Source organism: Gekko japonicus, unplaced genomic scaffold, assembly GCF_001447785.1.
Source record: "Gekko japonicus isolate JY-2015 unplaced genomic scaffold, Gekko_japonicus_V1.1 scaffold2912, whole genome shotgun sequence".
Lineage (NCBI taxonomy): Eukaryota > Metazoa > Chordata > Lepidosauria > Squamata > Gekkonidae > Gekko > Gekko japonicus.
The window spans coordinates 60,036-78,385 of NW_015176064.1; the positions used below are offsets into that span (position 1 = coordinate 60,036).

Consider the following 18,350-nt stretch of genomic DNA (forward strand, 5'->3'; position numbering starts at 1 on the left):
GACATGTCGGACCTTTCCTTGCCTGCCAGGTCTGCCCCTCAAACACACTCCTCCCCCAAGCTGGACTTATTTTGAGAGCTCACCCCCCCCCTCTCCCCCCACCCGAAGACTAACACGCGTCGCTCAGGGGCCCTCGAGTTTCCCCTTGTCACCTGCTCTCTCCACATGGCTGTTTCCAGGTGGCAGTGAGGGTTCTCTGCATTGCTTTCCCTGCCAAGGAGAGGACATCCATGCTGGTGATGGAGCTTCCATCCATGGAATTTTTCTATGGCCTCGCCTCTGGTTTTTTGCTGGCTTTTCTCTTCTGCACGTGCTCTGCTGTGACTCCGAGGTTAAGTTGTTTAAAGGTAAAGGTTCCCTTGCTCGAAAGCCAGTCGAATCCGTCTCTAGGGTTGCAGTGCTCATCTCCATTTCAAAGCCGAAGAGCCAGCGCTGTCCGAAGACGTTTCCGTGGTCATGTGGCCGGCATGTCTAAACACCAAGGCGCACGGAACGCTGTTACCTTCCCACCGAAGTGGTCCCTATTTATCTACTTGCAATTTCTTGCTTTCGAACGGCTAGGTTGGCAGGAGCTGGAACTAGAGACGGGAGCTGACTCCGTCATGCGGCACACTCGGGTCTTAAACTGCTGAACTACCGACCTTCCACAGCCTGCAGTTCAGCGTCTTAACCACTTGAGCCACCGCTTAACTGTCCTCAAATAGCATTCTGGAAAGGCAGCATAGAAATATCGTTAATAAACAAGGGTGTGTGGGGGAGACGTGTCAGTGCATGTGGTGCCCTGCTGACTTCAAGCCAGGCGTGTGCACGACCCACCGCAGAGGTCACTCTCATCCAGGGTTGCCAACCTCCAGGTGGGGCCTGGAGACCTTCTGGAATGACACCCCCCGAGGCCCTTCCTCAAACTCCGAATCTCCAGGAATTTCCCAACCCTACTTGTGGCCCACTGTCAAAAACCACACAGCAGCCAGGCCTCTGGACACCCTCTTGGCGTTAGTGCAGGTTAATTAATCACTCCCTCCCTCACGTTTTTTGAGCACCCTAATTCCACGTGGCCTCAAGGGGTGAGGAAAGAAACTGAGGTTTTGCTCAGCGTCAGAATCCGCGCGGTAGTGTGGCTGGAAGAGCCCTTAGAATCAGCGGTGGGGGAATGAGTTCCTGTGGCATACTCCTCTGGAGACGCTGTTTTCTAGATATGTTTTCTAGCTATATTCCAATTGGGAGACATTTATCACCTTTATTTTTTTGCTCATGCCAAGTATACCCAGGACAGAGTATGTTACTTCCCATTTCTCCTTATATCCTGGCACCAACCCTGTGAGGTACGCTAGAGAGACTGATCCTGGTCCAATACATTAAGCACAGCCCCACCCTGGCCCCCTGCTGAGTGATTCTCCCTCCCTCCCTCCCTCCCTCCCTCTCTCTCTCCCTCCCTCTCTCTCTCTTGCACTCCACCCACTCACACCCCCACCCCCACGCAGGCAGTGCCAGGTGTCCTTTGATAGAAAGCATAAGTGGCACAGCTGTTGGTTTCATGCCATCAGTTCGGAAATACCCAGGGAAAACCCTCCTGAGCCACTTGGAGGAAGGCTGCAGTCAAACGGTCCTGTCCTGTCATACAAGATCAGCTCCTGACGGCCAGAGTCTCCCAGGCAGGGCCGGCTCCAGGGTTTTTTGTACTCTAGGCGAGGCCACCTTCTGGCGCCCCCCACCAATTATGGGGTGTCCAATGAAGCTGATGGGTAGTAGATTCAGGAGAGACAAAAAGAAATACTTCTGTACACATAGAGACGTTAAAATGTAGCCCAACAGAACTAAGGGCTGCTGGGAGCTGAGGGTGGGGCTTCAATTCCAGGAGGAAGCAAGCCCCCACCCTAACTTCCCTCCCTCCCGGTCTCAACCCAGCCGCTGAACATAGTTTCAGAATGGGGTGGGGAGAGCAAGGGTGGCTGGAACCAGTTGCCCCCGGGGGAGGCTGAGCCCCTTCCTGACAAGGGCAGCCCCATGCAGAGAGCATTACAGTAGTCAAGTCTCGAGGTGACCATTGCATGGATCATTGTTGCCAGATCATTGCATTCGAGGAAGGGAACCAACTGCCTAATCAGCCGAAGATGGTAAAAGGCTGCCTTGGCAGTGGCTGCTACCTGGGCCTCCATGGTCAAGGAGGCATCCAGGAGCATTCCCAGACGCCTGCCCTTCGGCGCTGGCACCAGCGGCGCCCCATCAAAGGTCGGGAGCGGGATCCCTCCCCCTAGTCCGCTCCGACTCAGGCACAGGACCTCTGTCTTCATTGGATTCAATTTCAATCAGCTCAGCCTAAGCCAACCAGCCACGGCTTGTAGTGCTCGGTCCAGATCTTCCGGGGTAGAGTCAGACTGACCGCCCAACAGATATAGCTGGGGGTCATCTGCATACTTGTGACACCCCAGCAGCCCGTGCCTCCGGGCAATCTGGGCAAGGGGGCGCGTATAGATGTTAAATAACATTGGGGAGAGCACCGCCACTTGGGGCACTCCGCGAGTCAGTGGGTGCCTTTGGGACAGCTGATCCCCGAGAGCCATTCTTTGCCCCCGCCCTCGGAGAAAGGAGGCGTGCCATTGGAAGGCAAGCCCCTGCACCCCAATGCTGGATGGTGGTGGTGCTGGAACAGGATCTTAATGGGAAAGGCTACGCACGGCAGCTTGGTTTCCCCCCCACCAGGCCCCCCTTCTTCTTCTTCTTCTTCTTCTTCTTCTTCTTCTTCTTCTTCTTCTTCTTCTTCTTCTTCTTCTTCTTCTTCTTCTTCTTCTTCTTCTTCTTCTTCTTCCACTGTGCAAGCCTAGAGATCAGCCTCTGCCCAAGCCCAGCAACCCCCAGCCTGCCCCAAACTTGGCAGCAAGCCCTCTCGGGAGAGCTCAGCTCAGCCCATCGGTGCATTTCTAAGCAGCCAGGTGCAAAGACTGTCCTATCGAAAGATGCCGTGGAATGGAAAGGGACAGAACAGTGCAGAACTCTGCCGTGCTCCAGTTGACAGGAGGCCATGGCTCCTCAGCATTGGAATCCGCACCTGACCAGCGTTGCCTCTCTCTCTCTCCTGCAGACAGATTATGGCTGTGACATCGAAAAGGGCAGCGTGTGCACTTACCACCCAGGAGCGGTGCACTGTGTGAGGGGCATTCAGGCCAGGTAAGGCTTTGTCTTCCACATTGGGCTTAACTGCTCATGCCCGGAACCTGTGATTCTCTCAGAGAAGAAGATCTGTGAGGGCGAAAAATGTGTTCAAATGCAGCTATTCAGCCAGCACTTTCCCATTCTCCCCCCCCCCCCCAACAGCCCAAGCTACGCCGCTGGGCAGCAGTGCTGTTACGATGCCACTGGAGTGCAGGTCCTCACCGGAGACTCTAACGGGGGAAGCACACCTGACCGTGGGCATGACTGGGGGGCTCCTCCTTATAAAAAGCCCCCCCGCGTCCCAGGCTTTTCCCATTGGGTGTATGATGTCCTCAGCTTCTACTACTGTTGCTTGTGGTCTGACAACTGCTCCAACTACTTCAAGCACCGTCCTTCCAGCGGCTGCAAGCAATACCAGCCCCCAAGAGCAGGTATGTCGTTCTCCTGCCTTTATTGATTCCTTTTCAGAATGTAGACGAAGCGGATACTTCAAAGTCATTGAGCTGTTTCTTTGTACCAGAATGTCCTCTCTCCCACCCTTGATCTCGGGCACTAACGAGACAGACGGCACCCTCCCCTACCTATACAATCATAGAATCACACAGAGTGGGAAGGGACCCTGCAGGCCATCTAGTCCAACCCCCCCTGCTCAAAGCGGGATCAGCCCCTAGAGCACCCCTGACACGTGTTTGTCTAGCCTTGGCGCTACCAGGTCTAATGGAATGACCGGCAGCTGGGTTACCTCCCATCTCTCTTATCTATGTCTCTGAAGCTTCTAATAGCTGGCTTCATTTCAGAGGGAGAAACCCCCCCCCCCTTTTTTTTTGCAAGGTCTCTTTACCAGGCCATTTCACGTGGCCAAAAGCCTGAACCAAAGTTGAAAACCTGAACAAGAAACTGCACAGGAAAACCCGTTTCTTGGCATAGCTTACTTCTGTTGGCTTCCAGCTTGGGCAATGGCTGAGATTTTTAAAAGTGGGTACATTAATTAATGTATTAAAGACACTTCCAATGTGTAAAGAGATTCAATTTTTAAAGCAAATGGCTTTCATCCTGCCATTGAAAATAATGCAAAGCAGCTGTGTTCTTTGCTCAGCCCCCCTCCACTCAGTTCCTGCAAATTGCACTTGTCATTAACATTCTGCACTTGCCTTTACAGCTTCTGCTTTTGGAGATCCCCATTTTATCACTTTTGATGGCACACATTTCACATTCAATGGCCTTGGTGAATACACAGTGTTAGAATCCGACCTAACTTCCCTGAGGGTGCAAGGGAGAACCCGCCAAGCATCACTGAACGGTAAGGTTGGAACACCTGCTGTAAATCAGATTCTGCTTCCTTTACCACATTCTGCCAGTTTGGTGCAGTGGTTAGGAGTGGCAGACTCTAATCTGGAGGACTGGGGTTGATTCCCCACTCCTCCTCCACATGCAGCCAGCTGGGTGGCCTTGGGTCAGTCACACAGAGTAGTTCCCTCAAGAGCAGTTCCCTCAGAGCTGTCTCAGCCCCACACCTACCACACAAGGGGTCTGTCTGTTGTGGGGAGGGGAAGGGAAAGGAGATGGCAAGGCTCTCTGAGACTCCGAGTGAAGGGAAAGGGGTATCAATCCTCCAACTCCTCCTCCTCCTCCTCTTCATCTAGATTTTGATAAGAGGCTCTTATTGATGTCAATGGAAAGTTACCCCTAGATTATTTGGATGAAGGAATAGAGGGAAGGCTTATTAAATCTGCAGATGATACTAAATTGGGAGGGTGTCGGGTAGCCCCACCATGGGGGTTCCCCCCCCCTGTCTGTGGAATGTGTATTGCTCTGCAGCTGCATTTTGCTTTCGCTCCTTATCTACCATTTGGCCTTGAGCGCACTTCACTGGGGCAAAGCATCTCCCGCTCACCCCTGAACTGTGCATTAATTGCTTATTGGCTCCTAGGTGTCAGGGGGTATTGTATGAACCCACTATAATTACTATTGCCATTTTGTATGTCTCATTCCTGACTCAAAGAGTCTAAGTCAACTTCACCTTGCTCTAGTCAATAAAGCTGAACCTGTTTATGGACCTGCTGTTGGTACTGAGTTATTGAAGTACCTGACAGAGAGTCAGGAATCCATCTCTCCTCTACCTGTATCATTTTCACAATGAACGGAGAAGAAGAGGATCAACGGAAACCAGAGGAACCTGCTGTACCGGTGACCAATGCTCCCTCTAAGCTGTAGTGTCTTGTGAGCAAAAATTCTAATTTGTGAGCTACCGGCATTAAAATTGTGAGCGAGCCAAACAGTGGCCCTTCTGCAGCCAAGAGAAAGGAAGGTGGTCTTGGGTGGAAGTGGCACCAGGAGAGACAGCAAATACTTCAGGTGGGGTCGGCCGTGTCGGCCTGAAGCAGCAGAAGAAAATTCAAGTCCAGTCGGGCACCTTTAAAACCAACAAAGTTTTATTCAAGGTATAAGTTTTCAAGTGCATGCTCACTTCTTCAGATACATTGAAATGGAAGTTACCAGTCCATATTGGACTAGTAACTTCCATTTCATTCTGTCTGAGGAGGCATGCGTGCAGATTAAAGCTTATACCTTGAATAAAACCTCGTTGGTTTTAAAAGTGCCCCTGGACTAGAACTCGAATTTTGTTCAGCAAATACTTCAGAACATGTTGGCACTGGTCTTCAATGAATTTGGCTTTTAGTATTCTATTTTGTTGTCTATACAATCTTTAATATGATTTTGTTACTATTTCATTATCTTTTTTTTTACACTGGTTTAAAAAATGGAGAAATATCCCCAGGGACTTGGTGTGCTACACTGATTTTTGTAAATGTCTTGTAGGAACTGAGGCCAAGGTGACGGGCTTCTCTGCTATCGCTGTGCAGGAGAACAACTCAGACGTGGTTGAGATGCGCCTTCCTGAACATTCCTCGAGCACCTTGGAGGTGCTGTTGAATCACAAGGCTCTCAACTTCTCTGAGCAAACATGGATGGACCCAAAAGGTAGGGCAGCTTAAAGGCTGCAGCAACAAATTAATAAGCAAAACCTCCAGAAGAAAAAGAGAGGCAATGCGAAACTGGTAAAAAAAAAAATCAAGTCTAGCAGGATTACCTGCAGGGCTCCAGGAAAGAGCCTGGGGCTTAGGCAGGGGAAACCCCACAGCCATGCAGCTCTCTAAATAGGCTTGGGTAAACACCGCCCCCTGGTGGAAATAAACAAAACTCAGACACTGGAATGTTCTATACACAGTCGGGTGATAACTGAACTCCACAACTGAGCAAGTGGGCCGCAGGAGTGCAGATGAGTAGATGATGTGCACAAGCAACATGAGTTACGGTGAACAAGAGGAGGCAGGATTTGAACAGAATTACCTTTGCCACGTCCACCGAAATCAGTGTGTTGGACAGCACTGGAAATGCTTTTTTAAAAAATTATTTTATTTACTTTATTTACTTGGAAAATGTATATGTTGCCTTTCCAGAAAACCTGCTCAAGGTGGCATGAAACATGATTAAAATCATGGAAATCTTTAAAAAGCCTGCCATGAATAAGTACCACAAAGAAAGAGGCCTCTGAACTGTTCAGAGTGATTGGTAGCCTTGGAGCCATGAATAAGTATGCAGAAAGGCATATGCTGCGAAAGCCAGTAAAATTGTGCAGACAAAGGAGGCAAATGACAAAGTAGAAAGGGCTGAGTATTTTGTGTGTAGTTCTGGCTTGCCAACACTGGTTTTTTAGACTGAGGCGCAACCTTTGCATAGTTAGCTATGTGGGCCCTTTGCAACATCACAGGACTAACTTCTGAATACAGATGCACGGGGTTGTGGGGGGGATATATAGGCTGCCTTTCAGTTCCAGGGGACTTTCAAGGGACATATGAACCCTAATAAAGGCCAGGGCAGTATAAAATCACACTGAGAATCAAACCATAAAGAGTGTGGTTAGCCTTATTGTCTCAGACTGTGGTTAAAAAAAAAGCAGTTGTTTTGGAGGTGAGAGGAGGGGACTGCTGCTCCCCCGTCAGTCCACCCACAATGTGTGGAAGAGACAGGAGCAAAGGCTAGGCCATGCCTCAAGCAGGGAGGTGGGTAGACTCTGCTTGAGCCCACAGCATGAAGCAAAACTTTTCACGAATTTTGCCAAAGTTTGTGATGGGTCTATGGTCCCTTTAAACCCCTGCTTTCTGTTCCTTGCAAAAACAGCTGAGCGGTGGACAGCAGCCTGCTTCCCACCGCTCAGCTGTTTTGGGCCGCCTCGTGCAGTCCCGGCTTAAAGGGGGTGCATAAGAAAGCCCAGGAAACAGCCGAGTGGCCAGGAGTGCCTGCTTGGGGTCATAGTGGAGAGAGCGCAATGAAAGTGTCAACCCAGTGTGGTGCAGCAGAGAAAAAGGCAAACTCTATGTTAGAGAATTATTAGGAAAGGGACTGAGAACAAAACGGCCGATATTATAATATCACTGGCAGTCTTTAAGCAGCGACTGAACAGACACTTGTCAGGGATGCTCTAGAGCAGGGGTGTCAAACACAAGGCCCGGGGGCCGGAACTGGCCACCCACCCAGGGTTCTTATGTGGCCCACGAGCAACTAGTGCAAAGGAGGGAACAGGAGAGTGCTCGAGGCCAAATGGGCAGAGCCACACTGATTGTGGCTTCAGCATGGTGGAACAACCTCATCTGCCACAGTGAAGCAGTGTGGGAGTGCCTGCCCATGCCCAGTGCTGCACCGCTGGCTCTCTAGTCTGCTCTAGTTTGCACCCCCCCTCCCAGCCCACAGGGGGCCTTGCAGCGAGAGCACACCAACTCAGAGCTTACCAGCTGCTGTCCTTTGTACAGTTTATTGTCTCCATTTTATGGCACACATGGCCTGGCCCAACAAAGTCACATTTATGCCAGATCCTGCCCTTGTAACAAATGAGTTCAACACCTCTGCTCTAGGCTGGCTCTGCACTGAGCCCAGGGGGTTGGACTAGATGGCCAGTCTGGCCCTTCCAACTCTATGTGATTCTATAGTTCTATGATTCCATGATAACGCCCCTGCATGAATCTGTGATGTGGACTCAGTTGGAATACTGGTCACTGTATCTCAAGAAGGACACATTGCAAAGCTGGAAAAGGGCCAAGATGGTCAGAGGACTGGATCACCCTATGAGGAAAGGCTGGATATTCTGTGACTTTTCAGTTTAGAAAAGAGGTGTCTGGGGGGGGGGGACACACATGATAGAGATTTATAAAATTATTCATGGGTTGCGTAGAGTTGACAAAGAGACATTCTTCTCCCTCCCACCAAATTCTAGAACTCAAGGGCATCCAATGAAGCTGATGGGCGGTAGATTCAGGATAGACAAAAGGAAATCCTTCACACAGCGAGTGATTAAAATGTGGAATTCACTGCCAGAGGATGTAGCGATGGCCACAGGAATAAACAGCTTTTTAAGGGGGATTACATAGATTCATGGAGTGTATCAATGGCTACTAGCCACGGTGACTGAAGGGAACCTCCACATTCAGAGGCACTAAGCCTCTGGATCCCAGAGCCAGGAGGCAACACCAGGGGAAGGCCTCGGCCTCTCTGCCCTGTTGTTGCCCCTCCAGAGGAACCGGTTGGCCACTGTGTGAGACAAAATGCTGGACTAGACGGACCTTCATTGGTCTGATCCAGCAGGGCTCCTCTGGTATTCTTATGAGATTAAAAAAACCACTCCTCAACATCAGCTGTCATCGAAAGAGCACGGAGGAGGTGGGGCTTGTCAGAGGGATTCGCTTCATAGCACGCGTGGCCCCATAATTGCATGTGCCACAGAAGTGTTCACTTGTCCTCTCTGTGTCACAGGTCTCTTCCTCTATGCTGTACCTGGGATAAGTGCTACCGTGATGTTCTCCTCAGGAGTAGGAATAGAAGTGAAAGGAACTGGACAGCTGCTGAGCGTCACCGTTTTGCTGCCGGAGCGGTTCCTGAACCACACGCGAGGTCTTTTTGGTGTCATGAATGACAATCCACAGGATGATTTTACTCTTCGCAATGGGACCGTCCTCCGCAGCAGCAGCACCTCTGAACAGCTGTTTGCCTTCGGTGCAGATTGTGAGTGAAAACCAGGCCTGTTCATTTCCTCTTGTCCCCAAAGGTCAACGAGTATCTGAGGAGAAGTGCAAAGATACCAGTAGACAGGCTCCAAGGAGACCAGCACTGGGCTCCCCCCCCCCCGCAAATACTCAGCCTTGAAGGGAGCCTCTGTCTGGAGGGGACACGGCAGCCAGGGGAGCAGCTGTGGTGGGCTCTTTGCTGTCACAGACTTCAGCCCCCAGACCTGTCTCGGCTCTGGCGCTGTGGCCCTGCAGGCCCTGTTCCTCCCTGCCTTCCCAGGGGCATTTGTTTCACTCTCGAGTAGCCCACCACCACCACCACCACCTGATCAGTTTCGGGATTCCCCAGTGGGAGGATCAGGACCCTCAGTTCCCACGAGCCAGTGTGCCCGGTCACCACAGAGACGGTTGGCTGCCTTGGGTGCCCCTGGGGAGGAGCCACTTGCCACTGCCTTCGCCGTGGCACCCCTCTTAAAATAGTGTGTCTGAAACGGTGGAGGTCTATGGGATACACAGAACCACTCCCAGCATCAAAAGTTCAAAGTATTTATTAAAAAGAAAATGTCTGCAAGCATACTTTTAGCACTGCACCAGATTTGAACAAGGAAGGCAAAAGGAATCGGTAAACGCACAAAAACTCTGTCCATTTCTCTATACGTGCCCTAGCTGATGGTAAAATCTAGGACAGGCTCTATAACTGAGTCATTCTAGTTCCCTGAAGAGTTTCCTTTAAACTTGTTCCCAGTCTCCCAGGTGAGCACATGGTCAATATGGCTGCCTCAGGAGTTAAGAGTCCTGTGTCCTCTCATCACCTGAGCATCCCAAAGAAAAAAAGGTACTTCCTGTTGCCAGAAGGTTTCATCACCTCTGTTTCCCCCCCTCCCCCTTGACCCCGGTCAGCCCAAGCGAAGGCATCTTTCCCTGTTGTCTTCAGGAAGTCCCTCCACGAAGGCAATCAATACCTCCACCTCTATGCCCTGCTTGGAGGAGGCGGTGTGTGTGTGTGTGTGGACTGGCCCGTCCAGTTGTCTTTCCTGGTAGATCTATGAGCATTTCTTAAAGGATGCCTCGGGAAGGCCATGGGCTAATCCCCCCCCCCCCGCTTGTTCTTAGCTCAGAAGGGGGAAATGGTTAAAACGTATAGTAGAATCCTGCTCATTGCCAACCTACCAGGAGACAAGGCATTTCTTCTCCACGGACTCTCACACACCCTTCTTTTGCCATGTCACAAAGTGAGCCTGCCTGTGAATTCCCAGCATTTCTCAGGCCAGAAGCACCTTCCAGCTTCCGCAGGCAAAGCATTACGCAATGACTGAAATGCTTGATCTCAGCAGTTGTGTTATTTTGACAAAAAGCAGAGGAAATGGTCCCCCTGGGGCAACAGCTTCCCACTGTGAGCACAGAATGCTTCTCCGCCCCCAACTTTTTGCCCCCTTCCTTCCCTTCCTGCAAAAATTCTTGTATATGCAAAATTAGACTTCTGAGGAGGCGTTATGCTCATGAGCCCCTACAGACTCGGAGAGCAGAGACTTCAGTGGGAAGAATGATATTGCACTCCTGCCCTGCTCTCCCTCCGGTGTCTGACAGGCTGCTCCTCTCTCAGGGGCAGGTAGACCAATTTGGGTTTGTTTTTTTACTTCATGTATTTATTGCATATTAATTTGGAAGTATGCCGTAATTAACAGTTGCTGCATTTTGCGATGTACTGTTCTTATGGACTTGTAAAGGTCATTATTTGTTGTACATTTACCTACCTGGCATCCTGCTCATGAGAGGAGACAGGTAGGCATATACATATTTTAAACAAAGCCCTGAGAGTGAAAGTCCTGTTCGTGGTCCTCGGGCAGCATTCTGGCCACACTTACTCTCCTGTGAATACAAACAGAGGCACAATCTGGAAATGGTGCCTGTTACCCTGTCTTTGGGGGTCTCCAGGGCTTCTCCCACCCTTTTCACCTGGTCTGTTTTTCCCACTGCAGGGGCCATTAGCAACACGACGTCACTCTTGACATACGACACACAGTACTTGTTGCACAACTTCTTCTACGGACCAAAGCACAACGCCTCCTTTGTGCCGGTGTTCTCTCCCCCTGAGGACCCAGCGGACCCCCTAGCAAAGGATATGGCCTTGCTCTGCCAGTCGGACCCCCTCTGCAGGTTTGACGTCCTGACAACCAGAGGCCTTGCGGTGGGGAACAGCACAAAATGGTCTCATCAGAACTACAGGCGCCTCAAAGAGAATCTGCAGCCAGGTGAGTGGCAGTCATGGATGATTTCCAGGTGTAGGGAGACAGTGTGTGCCGGGACAGAGCCTGGGGGGGGGGGGGGGGGGGGGCCCGGGGGGGAACCTTGACCTGCTGTACAAAACATGCTGTGCAGCCCAATGAATGCCTGGAAAAGGAACAGATAGAAGAATCCTTTGGTTACTGGGATCAGTTGGCAAGGCAGTCCCAAGAGCAGGAATCGCTTCGTACCCCAGGCCCAGGTCAGCTCACCTCCTCCCCCACCCCACCCCAGTCCTTACCGGACTTTCAGCTGGGAAGAGGTTAGACCTGGCTAGGTCACTTGCACTGCTGACAGAGATGGCTCTGTTCCTGCAACCCCCCAGGGCCCATGCCGAAGTCCCAAGCACGTGGCCTTCCCCCAGGACTGGTTCTGCACAGCAGGGGCCACTGCGTGTGGCCCCGAGTGGCTTTGGAGCAGCCTTCTGAAAGCCCGTTCTTGTCAAGAGGGCAGGCGGTGGCACAAAGAGTTGCTGCCCTTAAGGGGTGAATCCGTGAAACACATGCAGCGGCTGTGCGCAGAGGTTTTCTGCCATCATTCCTGACGTTGTAGATTAACATGGGCCCTGGGCATGCCTGAGCACTTCAGCAGTTGAGTCAATAACCCTCCAGTCCACTTTTTGTCCCAGATGCCCCAGCTGAAGTTCGGGTGGGTGAACAGTCACCTGGCCCTCACCCCCGCTCCCAATCAGGAGGAGGGAGTTGCGCTCCGCAGCACTTAGCTCCATCTCGAGGCTCCTTCTCTTGAGAGGCTGACAAGTGGTGGGTGCTTTAGATCCCCCCACCCCAAGTGGCCCATCTAAGCCAGTCATAAGCTGGTTAAGTGTGGGCTGGATGGTGCAACTGTTGGATGGATTCACGGTTGGTTGAAAAATCGTACCCAATGAGTGCTCGTAAATGGCTCTGCGTCTACATGGAGGGAAGTCTCGAGTGGAGTGCCACAGGGCTCGGTCCTCGGCCCGGTGTTGTTCAGTGTTTTTATAAATGACCTGGAGGAAGGCATAGAGGGGATGCTTATCAGATTTGCAGATGACATGAAGCTGGGTGGGATTGCTAATTCTGAAGAAGACAGAGTCAGGATACAAAATGATGCAGATGGGCTGGAACAGTGGGCTGAGACAAATAGAATGAATTTCAATAGAGAGAAGTGCAAAGTCCTCCACTTAGGTACAAAAAATTAAAGGCACAGATATGGACTGGGAGGGACTTGGCTTGACAGCAGCACATGTGAAAGGGATCTGGGTGTTCGGGTTGATCACAAGCTAAACGTGAGCCTGCAGTGTGATGTTAGCTGCGAAGAAAGCGAATGCAGTCTTAGGATGCATTCACAGAAGCATTGTGTCCAGGTCAAGGGAGGTGGTAGTTCTGCTCTATTCTGCTATGGTCAGGGCTCACCTGGAGTCCTGTGTCCAGTTTTGGGCACCACATTTGAGGAAGGATGTCGACAAGCTCGAGCGTGTCCAGAAGAGGGCAACCAGAATGGTGAGAGGGTTGGAATCCAAGTCTTATGAGGAAAGGCTGAAAGAGCTGGGGATGTTTAGCCTGGGAAAGAGAAGGCTTAGAGCGGGGACATGATTGCAGTCTTCAAACATCTGAAGGGCTGTCATGTAGAAGATGGAGCAGATCTATTCTCTCTTGCTCCAGATTGCAAGACTAGATCAAATGGGTGGAAATTACAAGGGAGTCGTTACCGGCTAAATATCAGGAGAAACTTCCTGACTGTAAGCCTTGGGAGGTGGTGGATGCTCCTTTGCTGGACATTTTCAAGCAGAGGGCTGGACAACCATCTTTTGGGTATGTTGTAGGGCTATCTTTCAGCTATGCTCCTGCCTTGTGCAGGGGGTTGGACTAGATGACCTGCAAGGTCCCTTCCAACTCTAACATTCTATGATTCTGTGTCTCAGAACGTGATCTTGTGGTTCTACAGCCTGGATCCCATGAAGGACAAACGGGATCTGGAATTGTTCACAAGCTCCGTGTCACCTGGGCTTTCCTGCCCTTTGATTCACAAGGGATTTCTTTCTCCTCTCTCAGTGGTTTCATGTGGCTGGCTGGAACTCCCCTCAAACAGCGGTAAAAACAGCACAAACTATTTGGCAGGCTCAGTCATCCAAATCCAGTGCAGTCCTGGCTACAGCCTTTCTGGATCAGCAGAAAGAACATGCCAGAGCAATGGGGAATGGTCGGGAGACAAAACCGCTTGCTTGCCAAGTACAGGTAAGTCACTTTTCAGAACCACCACGGCACAATCGTCTGCCACACCACCCAGGTCTTCTCAGCAAAGGATGCTGTTCTGGGTGCCACTGGAGACCCTCGGAGCCACATACTTGGAGCCACTAAGGAGGTAAATGTGCTCTTTGAGTCCCAAGTGTGAAAGGGAGGGGGAGAGGGAACGGAGAAATATATAAAACTTATCAACATCAAGTGCTGTCCAATTGGGTTAATTGATCAAATCCTGAAAACGGGGCAGGGCACCACAGCCAGCCGGAGTGAGAAGAGGAGGGCTCCTTGGGAATCTGGGTGTCGGAAGGGTTAGGGTTTTCCTTGGGAAAGTTGGAACAGACATTATTTATTTGTTTATTTTATTAGATTCATATACTGCCCTCCCCAGTGGGCTCGGGGCGGGTGTACAACAGTTAAACGTACAATTAAAACAGTATTAAAACAACAGTTTACACATAAAATCATAAAATACCGTATAACTATAAAAATGGTCAAATGACGTCAAGGTCAGTATTGCCTGCTCACTCAGACAGGTAGTGCCTTTCCAGGGTCTCAGGCAGAGTAAGGTCTTTCACATCACCCGTCTCCTGACCCGTGTCACCGGAACTGCTGGGAACGGAGCCTGGAAACTTCTGCATGCAAAGCAGAGGGTCTGCCACTGAGCCACGGCCCGTCCTTTTCATTCGCCACCCGTTCAGACCCCATCAGTCTTTGTTTAAAGTCAGACCTTTTTTTTGGCCCAGTGTGCCTCTCCTTACACTTGCCAAAACTGAACTTCATTGGCCACGTTGTTCCCCAGTCGCCCTATGCAGAGAGATCCTCCCGGAATTCTTCACAGTCCACCACCCTGAATCATCATCATCATCATCATCATCATCATCATCATCATCTATTCTAATAGCCACTGGCCATTTCTGAGATATTTAAAGCCAGAGACTGGACTCGTGAAGAGTCAAGACAGACCTTTCTACAAGCCTGAAAAACAACCCAGGTTTGCAGAAAAATCTGAAATCTAAAGAAAGAAAATTACTCCAGGGGATTAAAAAAACCACCCAAATGATTAAGGAGCACCTGGAGCTTTATGGATTGGATGCCCTCCGCCGCTGTTACTAGGCAACCAGGACAGGATTGGAGATGAGGCAGGTCCCTTTTCAGGACTGTTGTAGCCTCTGAGGGAGGACTCATTGGGGCCAGGCCTGGTGGTGACTACTGGGCAACATGTGACCACCCAACCTGGCTGACTCACTGAGGCCTGGCTGCTGCCTACTGTTCAACAGCGGCCCTTGCGTGAACACCAGTGTGGTGTTGTGGTTAGAGTGTCAGACCAGGACCGCAGACTCCCATTCTGCTTTGCAAACTGACTGGGTGACCTTGAGCCAGCTGCACATTCTCAGCCTCCTAATTTATCTTGACATCAGGGGGAATGGCCTTTGAGAGCCCCCGGAGGCCTCCTAGTGGGCTGATGGCCTGCTGCCCAACTTGGGCCCTCCGACAGAGGGACTGAGCCCTACCCAGTCAAGCCCCATGCAAGGCAAGGCAGGAGAGGTGGCACACCGCCAGCTGGAGGCGAGGCAGAGCCCGGCCTGTGAGGCTCCGTGCAAGAGGTAAGATGGGGGGAGTGGTAGTCCCGGGCTCGGCCTGCTCAAGGCAAGGCAAGGCAGACACTGGCTCTTGACCAACCGCTGCATGAGGGGAGTCAGGCACTGGTGGCCAGCCCGGCTGAGCTCGGTGTGAGGCAAGGCAGAGGGTGGTGCCCACTTGAGCACCATGTGAGGTGAGACACAGTGCCTGGCCAAGCCCCACATGAGGCAAGGGAGGCAGCAGCGCCCTGCACAGCCGAGTCCCACGTGAGGTGAGGCAGATTATGTGCCCAGCCAAGCCCCACACAGGGGCCATGGTTTTCCTGGGTAGAGGGTGCCAGGGGTAGGGAAGGGTGCAATACTGAGGGTGGGGAGGAGATAAAAGTAGGTCAGTTGGCAGGTAGGAAGGAGAGAAGGAGGCAGGAAAGGGGGAAGGGCTATGGGTGGGAAAGAGGACATTGTGAGGAAGGGGGAAATAAGGTTTACCCTGCAAGTCCTTGCAGGTTCCTTCTTATTTTGTATAATCTGCAGATCTGGCCACAGTTCCAGATAATTTATGAACAAATTAACTAGCACCAGGCCCAATACCAATTCTTGTGGGGCCCCACGGCTCACTGCCCTCCATTGTGAATTCTGGCCGTTTAGTCTTATTTTCTGCTTCCTGTTGTTTAAACCAGTTTTTAATCCACAAGAGGACTTGTCTTCTTGTGCTGACTGCAAAGTTGACTCGTGAGTCTTTAGTGAGGCACCTTGACAAAAGCCTCCTTGAAGTGTACCAGATCCCCCCCCCCCCCGGAGAGCAGGCTCAGTCATCCGACTCTGGTGCTGCCCTGCCTACACCCTTCCTGGTTATTTCAGGTTCAGGCTGCCCTGTCCACATGTCTACAGTTTGGATTCAGTCGGGCGCCTTTAAGACCAACAAAGTTTTATTCAAGGCATGAGCTTTCGTGTGCGTGCACATGACTTCAGATACTCTTTTGGTCTTAACGGTGCCACTGAACTCAAATTTTGTTCTGGTGCTTCAGGCCAACACGGTTACCCACCTGAATCTACCTTCACATGTCTGTTCACTTTCTTAAGTTGTTGTTGTTCAGTCGCACAGTCGAGTCTGACTCTTCACAACCCCGTGGACCACCTCACGCCAGGCCCTCCTGTCTTCTGCTGTCCTCCGGAGTTTGCTCAGTTTCATGTTCATTGCATTGATGATAACACTGTCTAGCCATGAGTCCAGTGGCACCTCTAACATGCACGCACACGAAAGCGCATACCTTGAATAAACCTTTGTTGGTCTTGAAGGTGCCCCCACGGGGACTCTGACTTTGTTCCGCTGCCTCAGACTCACACAGCCAACCCCACACAACTGGAACACCGTCTGACCACAACAGGCTCCAAAGGGCGGGTGAGGCAGAAGCCGTGCTGGTTTCCCCTTAGCGGGCTTCATGGGCTTAGTAATTCAACAGTTTTTGCCAATTTATTTGAAACAGATGGGTATTTATTTGTTTACTTCATTTCTCTTCCGTCTTCCTTTTTGAGGCTCAAGATGGGTTTAAAAAGTATAAAAAGCATTTCCGAGTACCATATATAATACATACGAGGAAATAAAACTGCATTACGCCATGTGAAGGACGTGGAAATGGCAACAATTTCACAATCAGGGAACGCTGAAGTTCAAACAGTGTCGTACAACCTGTGAACAATACTGTGAAAATGGGTAGGAGGAGCCGGCTCCCCAAAAACTCCACAGGCTACTTGCACGTAAACCTTGCTGCCTTCTGTTCACACATTCTACGAAAGGGTAGAAGGGTGGGACTCTTTCCACCAGGTGGGGGCCACAGCAGAGAAAACTCGGGCATGGGCAGCTGCTGTTTTCACCACTTTGCAGGGTGGCCCCTCCAGGAGGCTTGGCTATGATGTGTGAAGCTCCGCGGTGGAGGACGTCAAGAGAGGCCGTTCAGTGGGGGAGGGGAGAGAGCTGTTCCTGTTGGCAGCAGGGGATAGGACTCGTAATAATGGGTTTTACATTGAGGGCAGGAAGGTACCGGCTGGATATGAGGAAACACTTTTTTACAGTCAGTTGTGCAACCGTGGAATCAGCTGCCTGGGGAGGTGGAGAACTCCCCCTCCTCACTGGCAGTCTTCAAGCAGCAGCTGGACAAACCCTTCTTGTCAGGGAGGATGCTCTAGGACAGGGGTGTCGGACTCATTCATTACGAGGGGCAGATCTGACATAAAAGAGACCTTGTTGGGCCAGGCCACGTGTGTCATAAAATGTAATGCCAGGTAGCGGAGATATAAACTTTATAAAGGACACAAGCAAAAATATTTTTTTAACTTAAAATAAAAACATGCTTAAAACATTAGTTCTGTAAGCTGCAAACCTACTTTTGATTTACTGACATTCACCACAGAAATCTCATGCTCAGAGTTCTGAGTCTAGGACCCAGGGGGAAACACGAAATGGCTGAGTGATTGAGAGAGTCTGGTGAAGAAAACTAGGATGCAGCAGCAGTAGCAGAACTGGAAGGAGGAGATGGCTGGTTCCACTGCGGGCCTGAGGGAAGCCCTCTGGGGGCCTGATCTGGGCCGCATGTTTGACACCCCTGCTCTAGGCTGATCCTGCACTGAGTGGGTGGGAGTTGAACTAGATGGCCTCTATGGCCCCTTCCAACTCTATAAGAACATAAGAACACAAGAGAAGCCCATGCTGGATCAGGCCAGTGGCCCACCCAGTCGAACACTCTGTTGTCACACAGGGGCCAAAAACACCAGGGGCCATCAGGAGGTCCAGCAGTGGGGCCAGGAGGACACCAGAAGCCCTCCCACTGTTGCCCCCACCACCCCCAAGCACCAAGAACACAGAGCGTCCCTTGCCCTGGACATAAGAGAACACAAGAGAAGCCCATGCTGGATCAGGCCAGTGGCCCACCCAGTCGAACACTCTGTTGTCACACAGGGGCCAAAAACACCAGGGGCCATCAGGAGGTCCAGCAGTGGGGCCAGGAGGACACCAGAAGCCCTCCCACTGTTGCCCCCACCACCCCCAAGCACCAAGAACA

General features: G+C 51.2%; 1 protein-coding gene across 1 annotated transcript in view; it reads left to right on the plus strand.

Annotated features, from left to right (window-relative positions):
* SUSD2 (sushi domain containing 2) overlaps window positions 1–18,350 on the plus strand; it is a 39,197-nt gene that overhangs the window by 19,151 nt on the left and 1,696 nt on the right. The window contains exons 7-13 of the mRNA XM_015426704.1: window positions 3,080–3,165; window positions 3,313–3,581; window positions 4,310–4,450; window positions 5,971–6,132; window positions 8,959–9,207; window positions 11,189–11,461; window positions 13,526–13,708. Coding sequence (XP_015282190.1) covers window positions 3,080–3,165; window positions 3,313–3,581; window positions 4,310–4,450; window positions 5,971–6,132; window positions 8,959–9,207; window positions 11,189–11,461; window positions 13,526–13,708 — 1,363 coding nt within the window. The remainder of the gene's footprint in view (window positions 1–3,079; window positions 3,166–3,312; window positions 3,582–4,309; window positions 4,451–5,970; window positions 6,133–8,958; window positions 9,208–11,188; window positions 11,462–13,525; window positions 13,709–18,350) is intronic.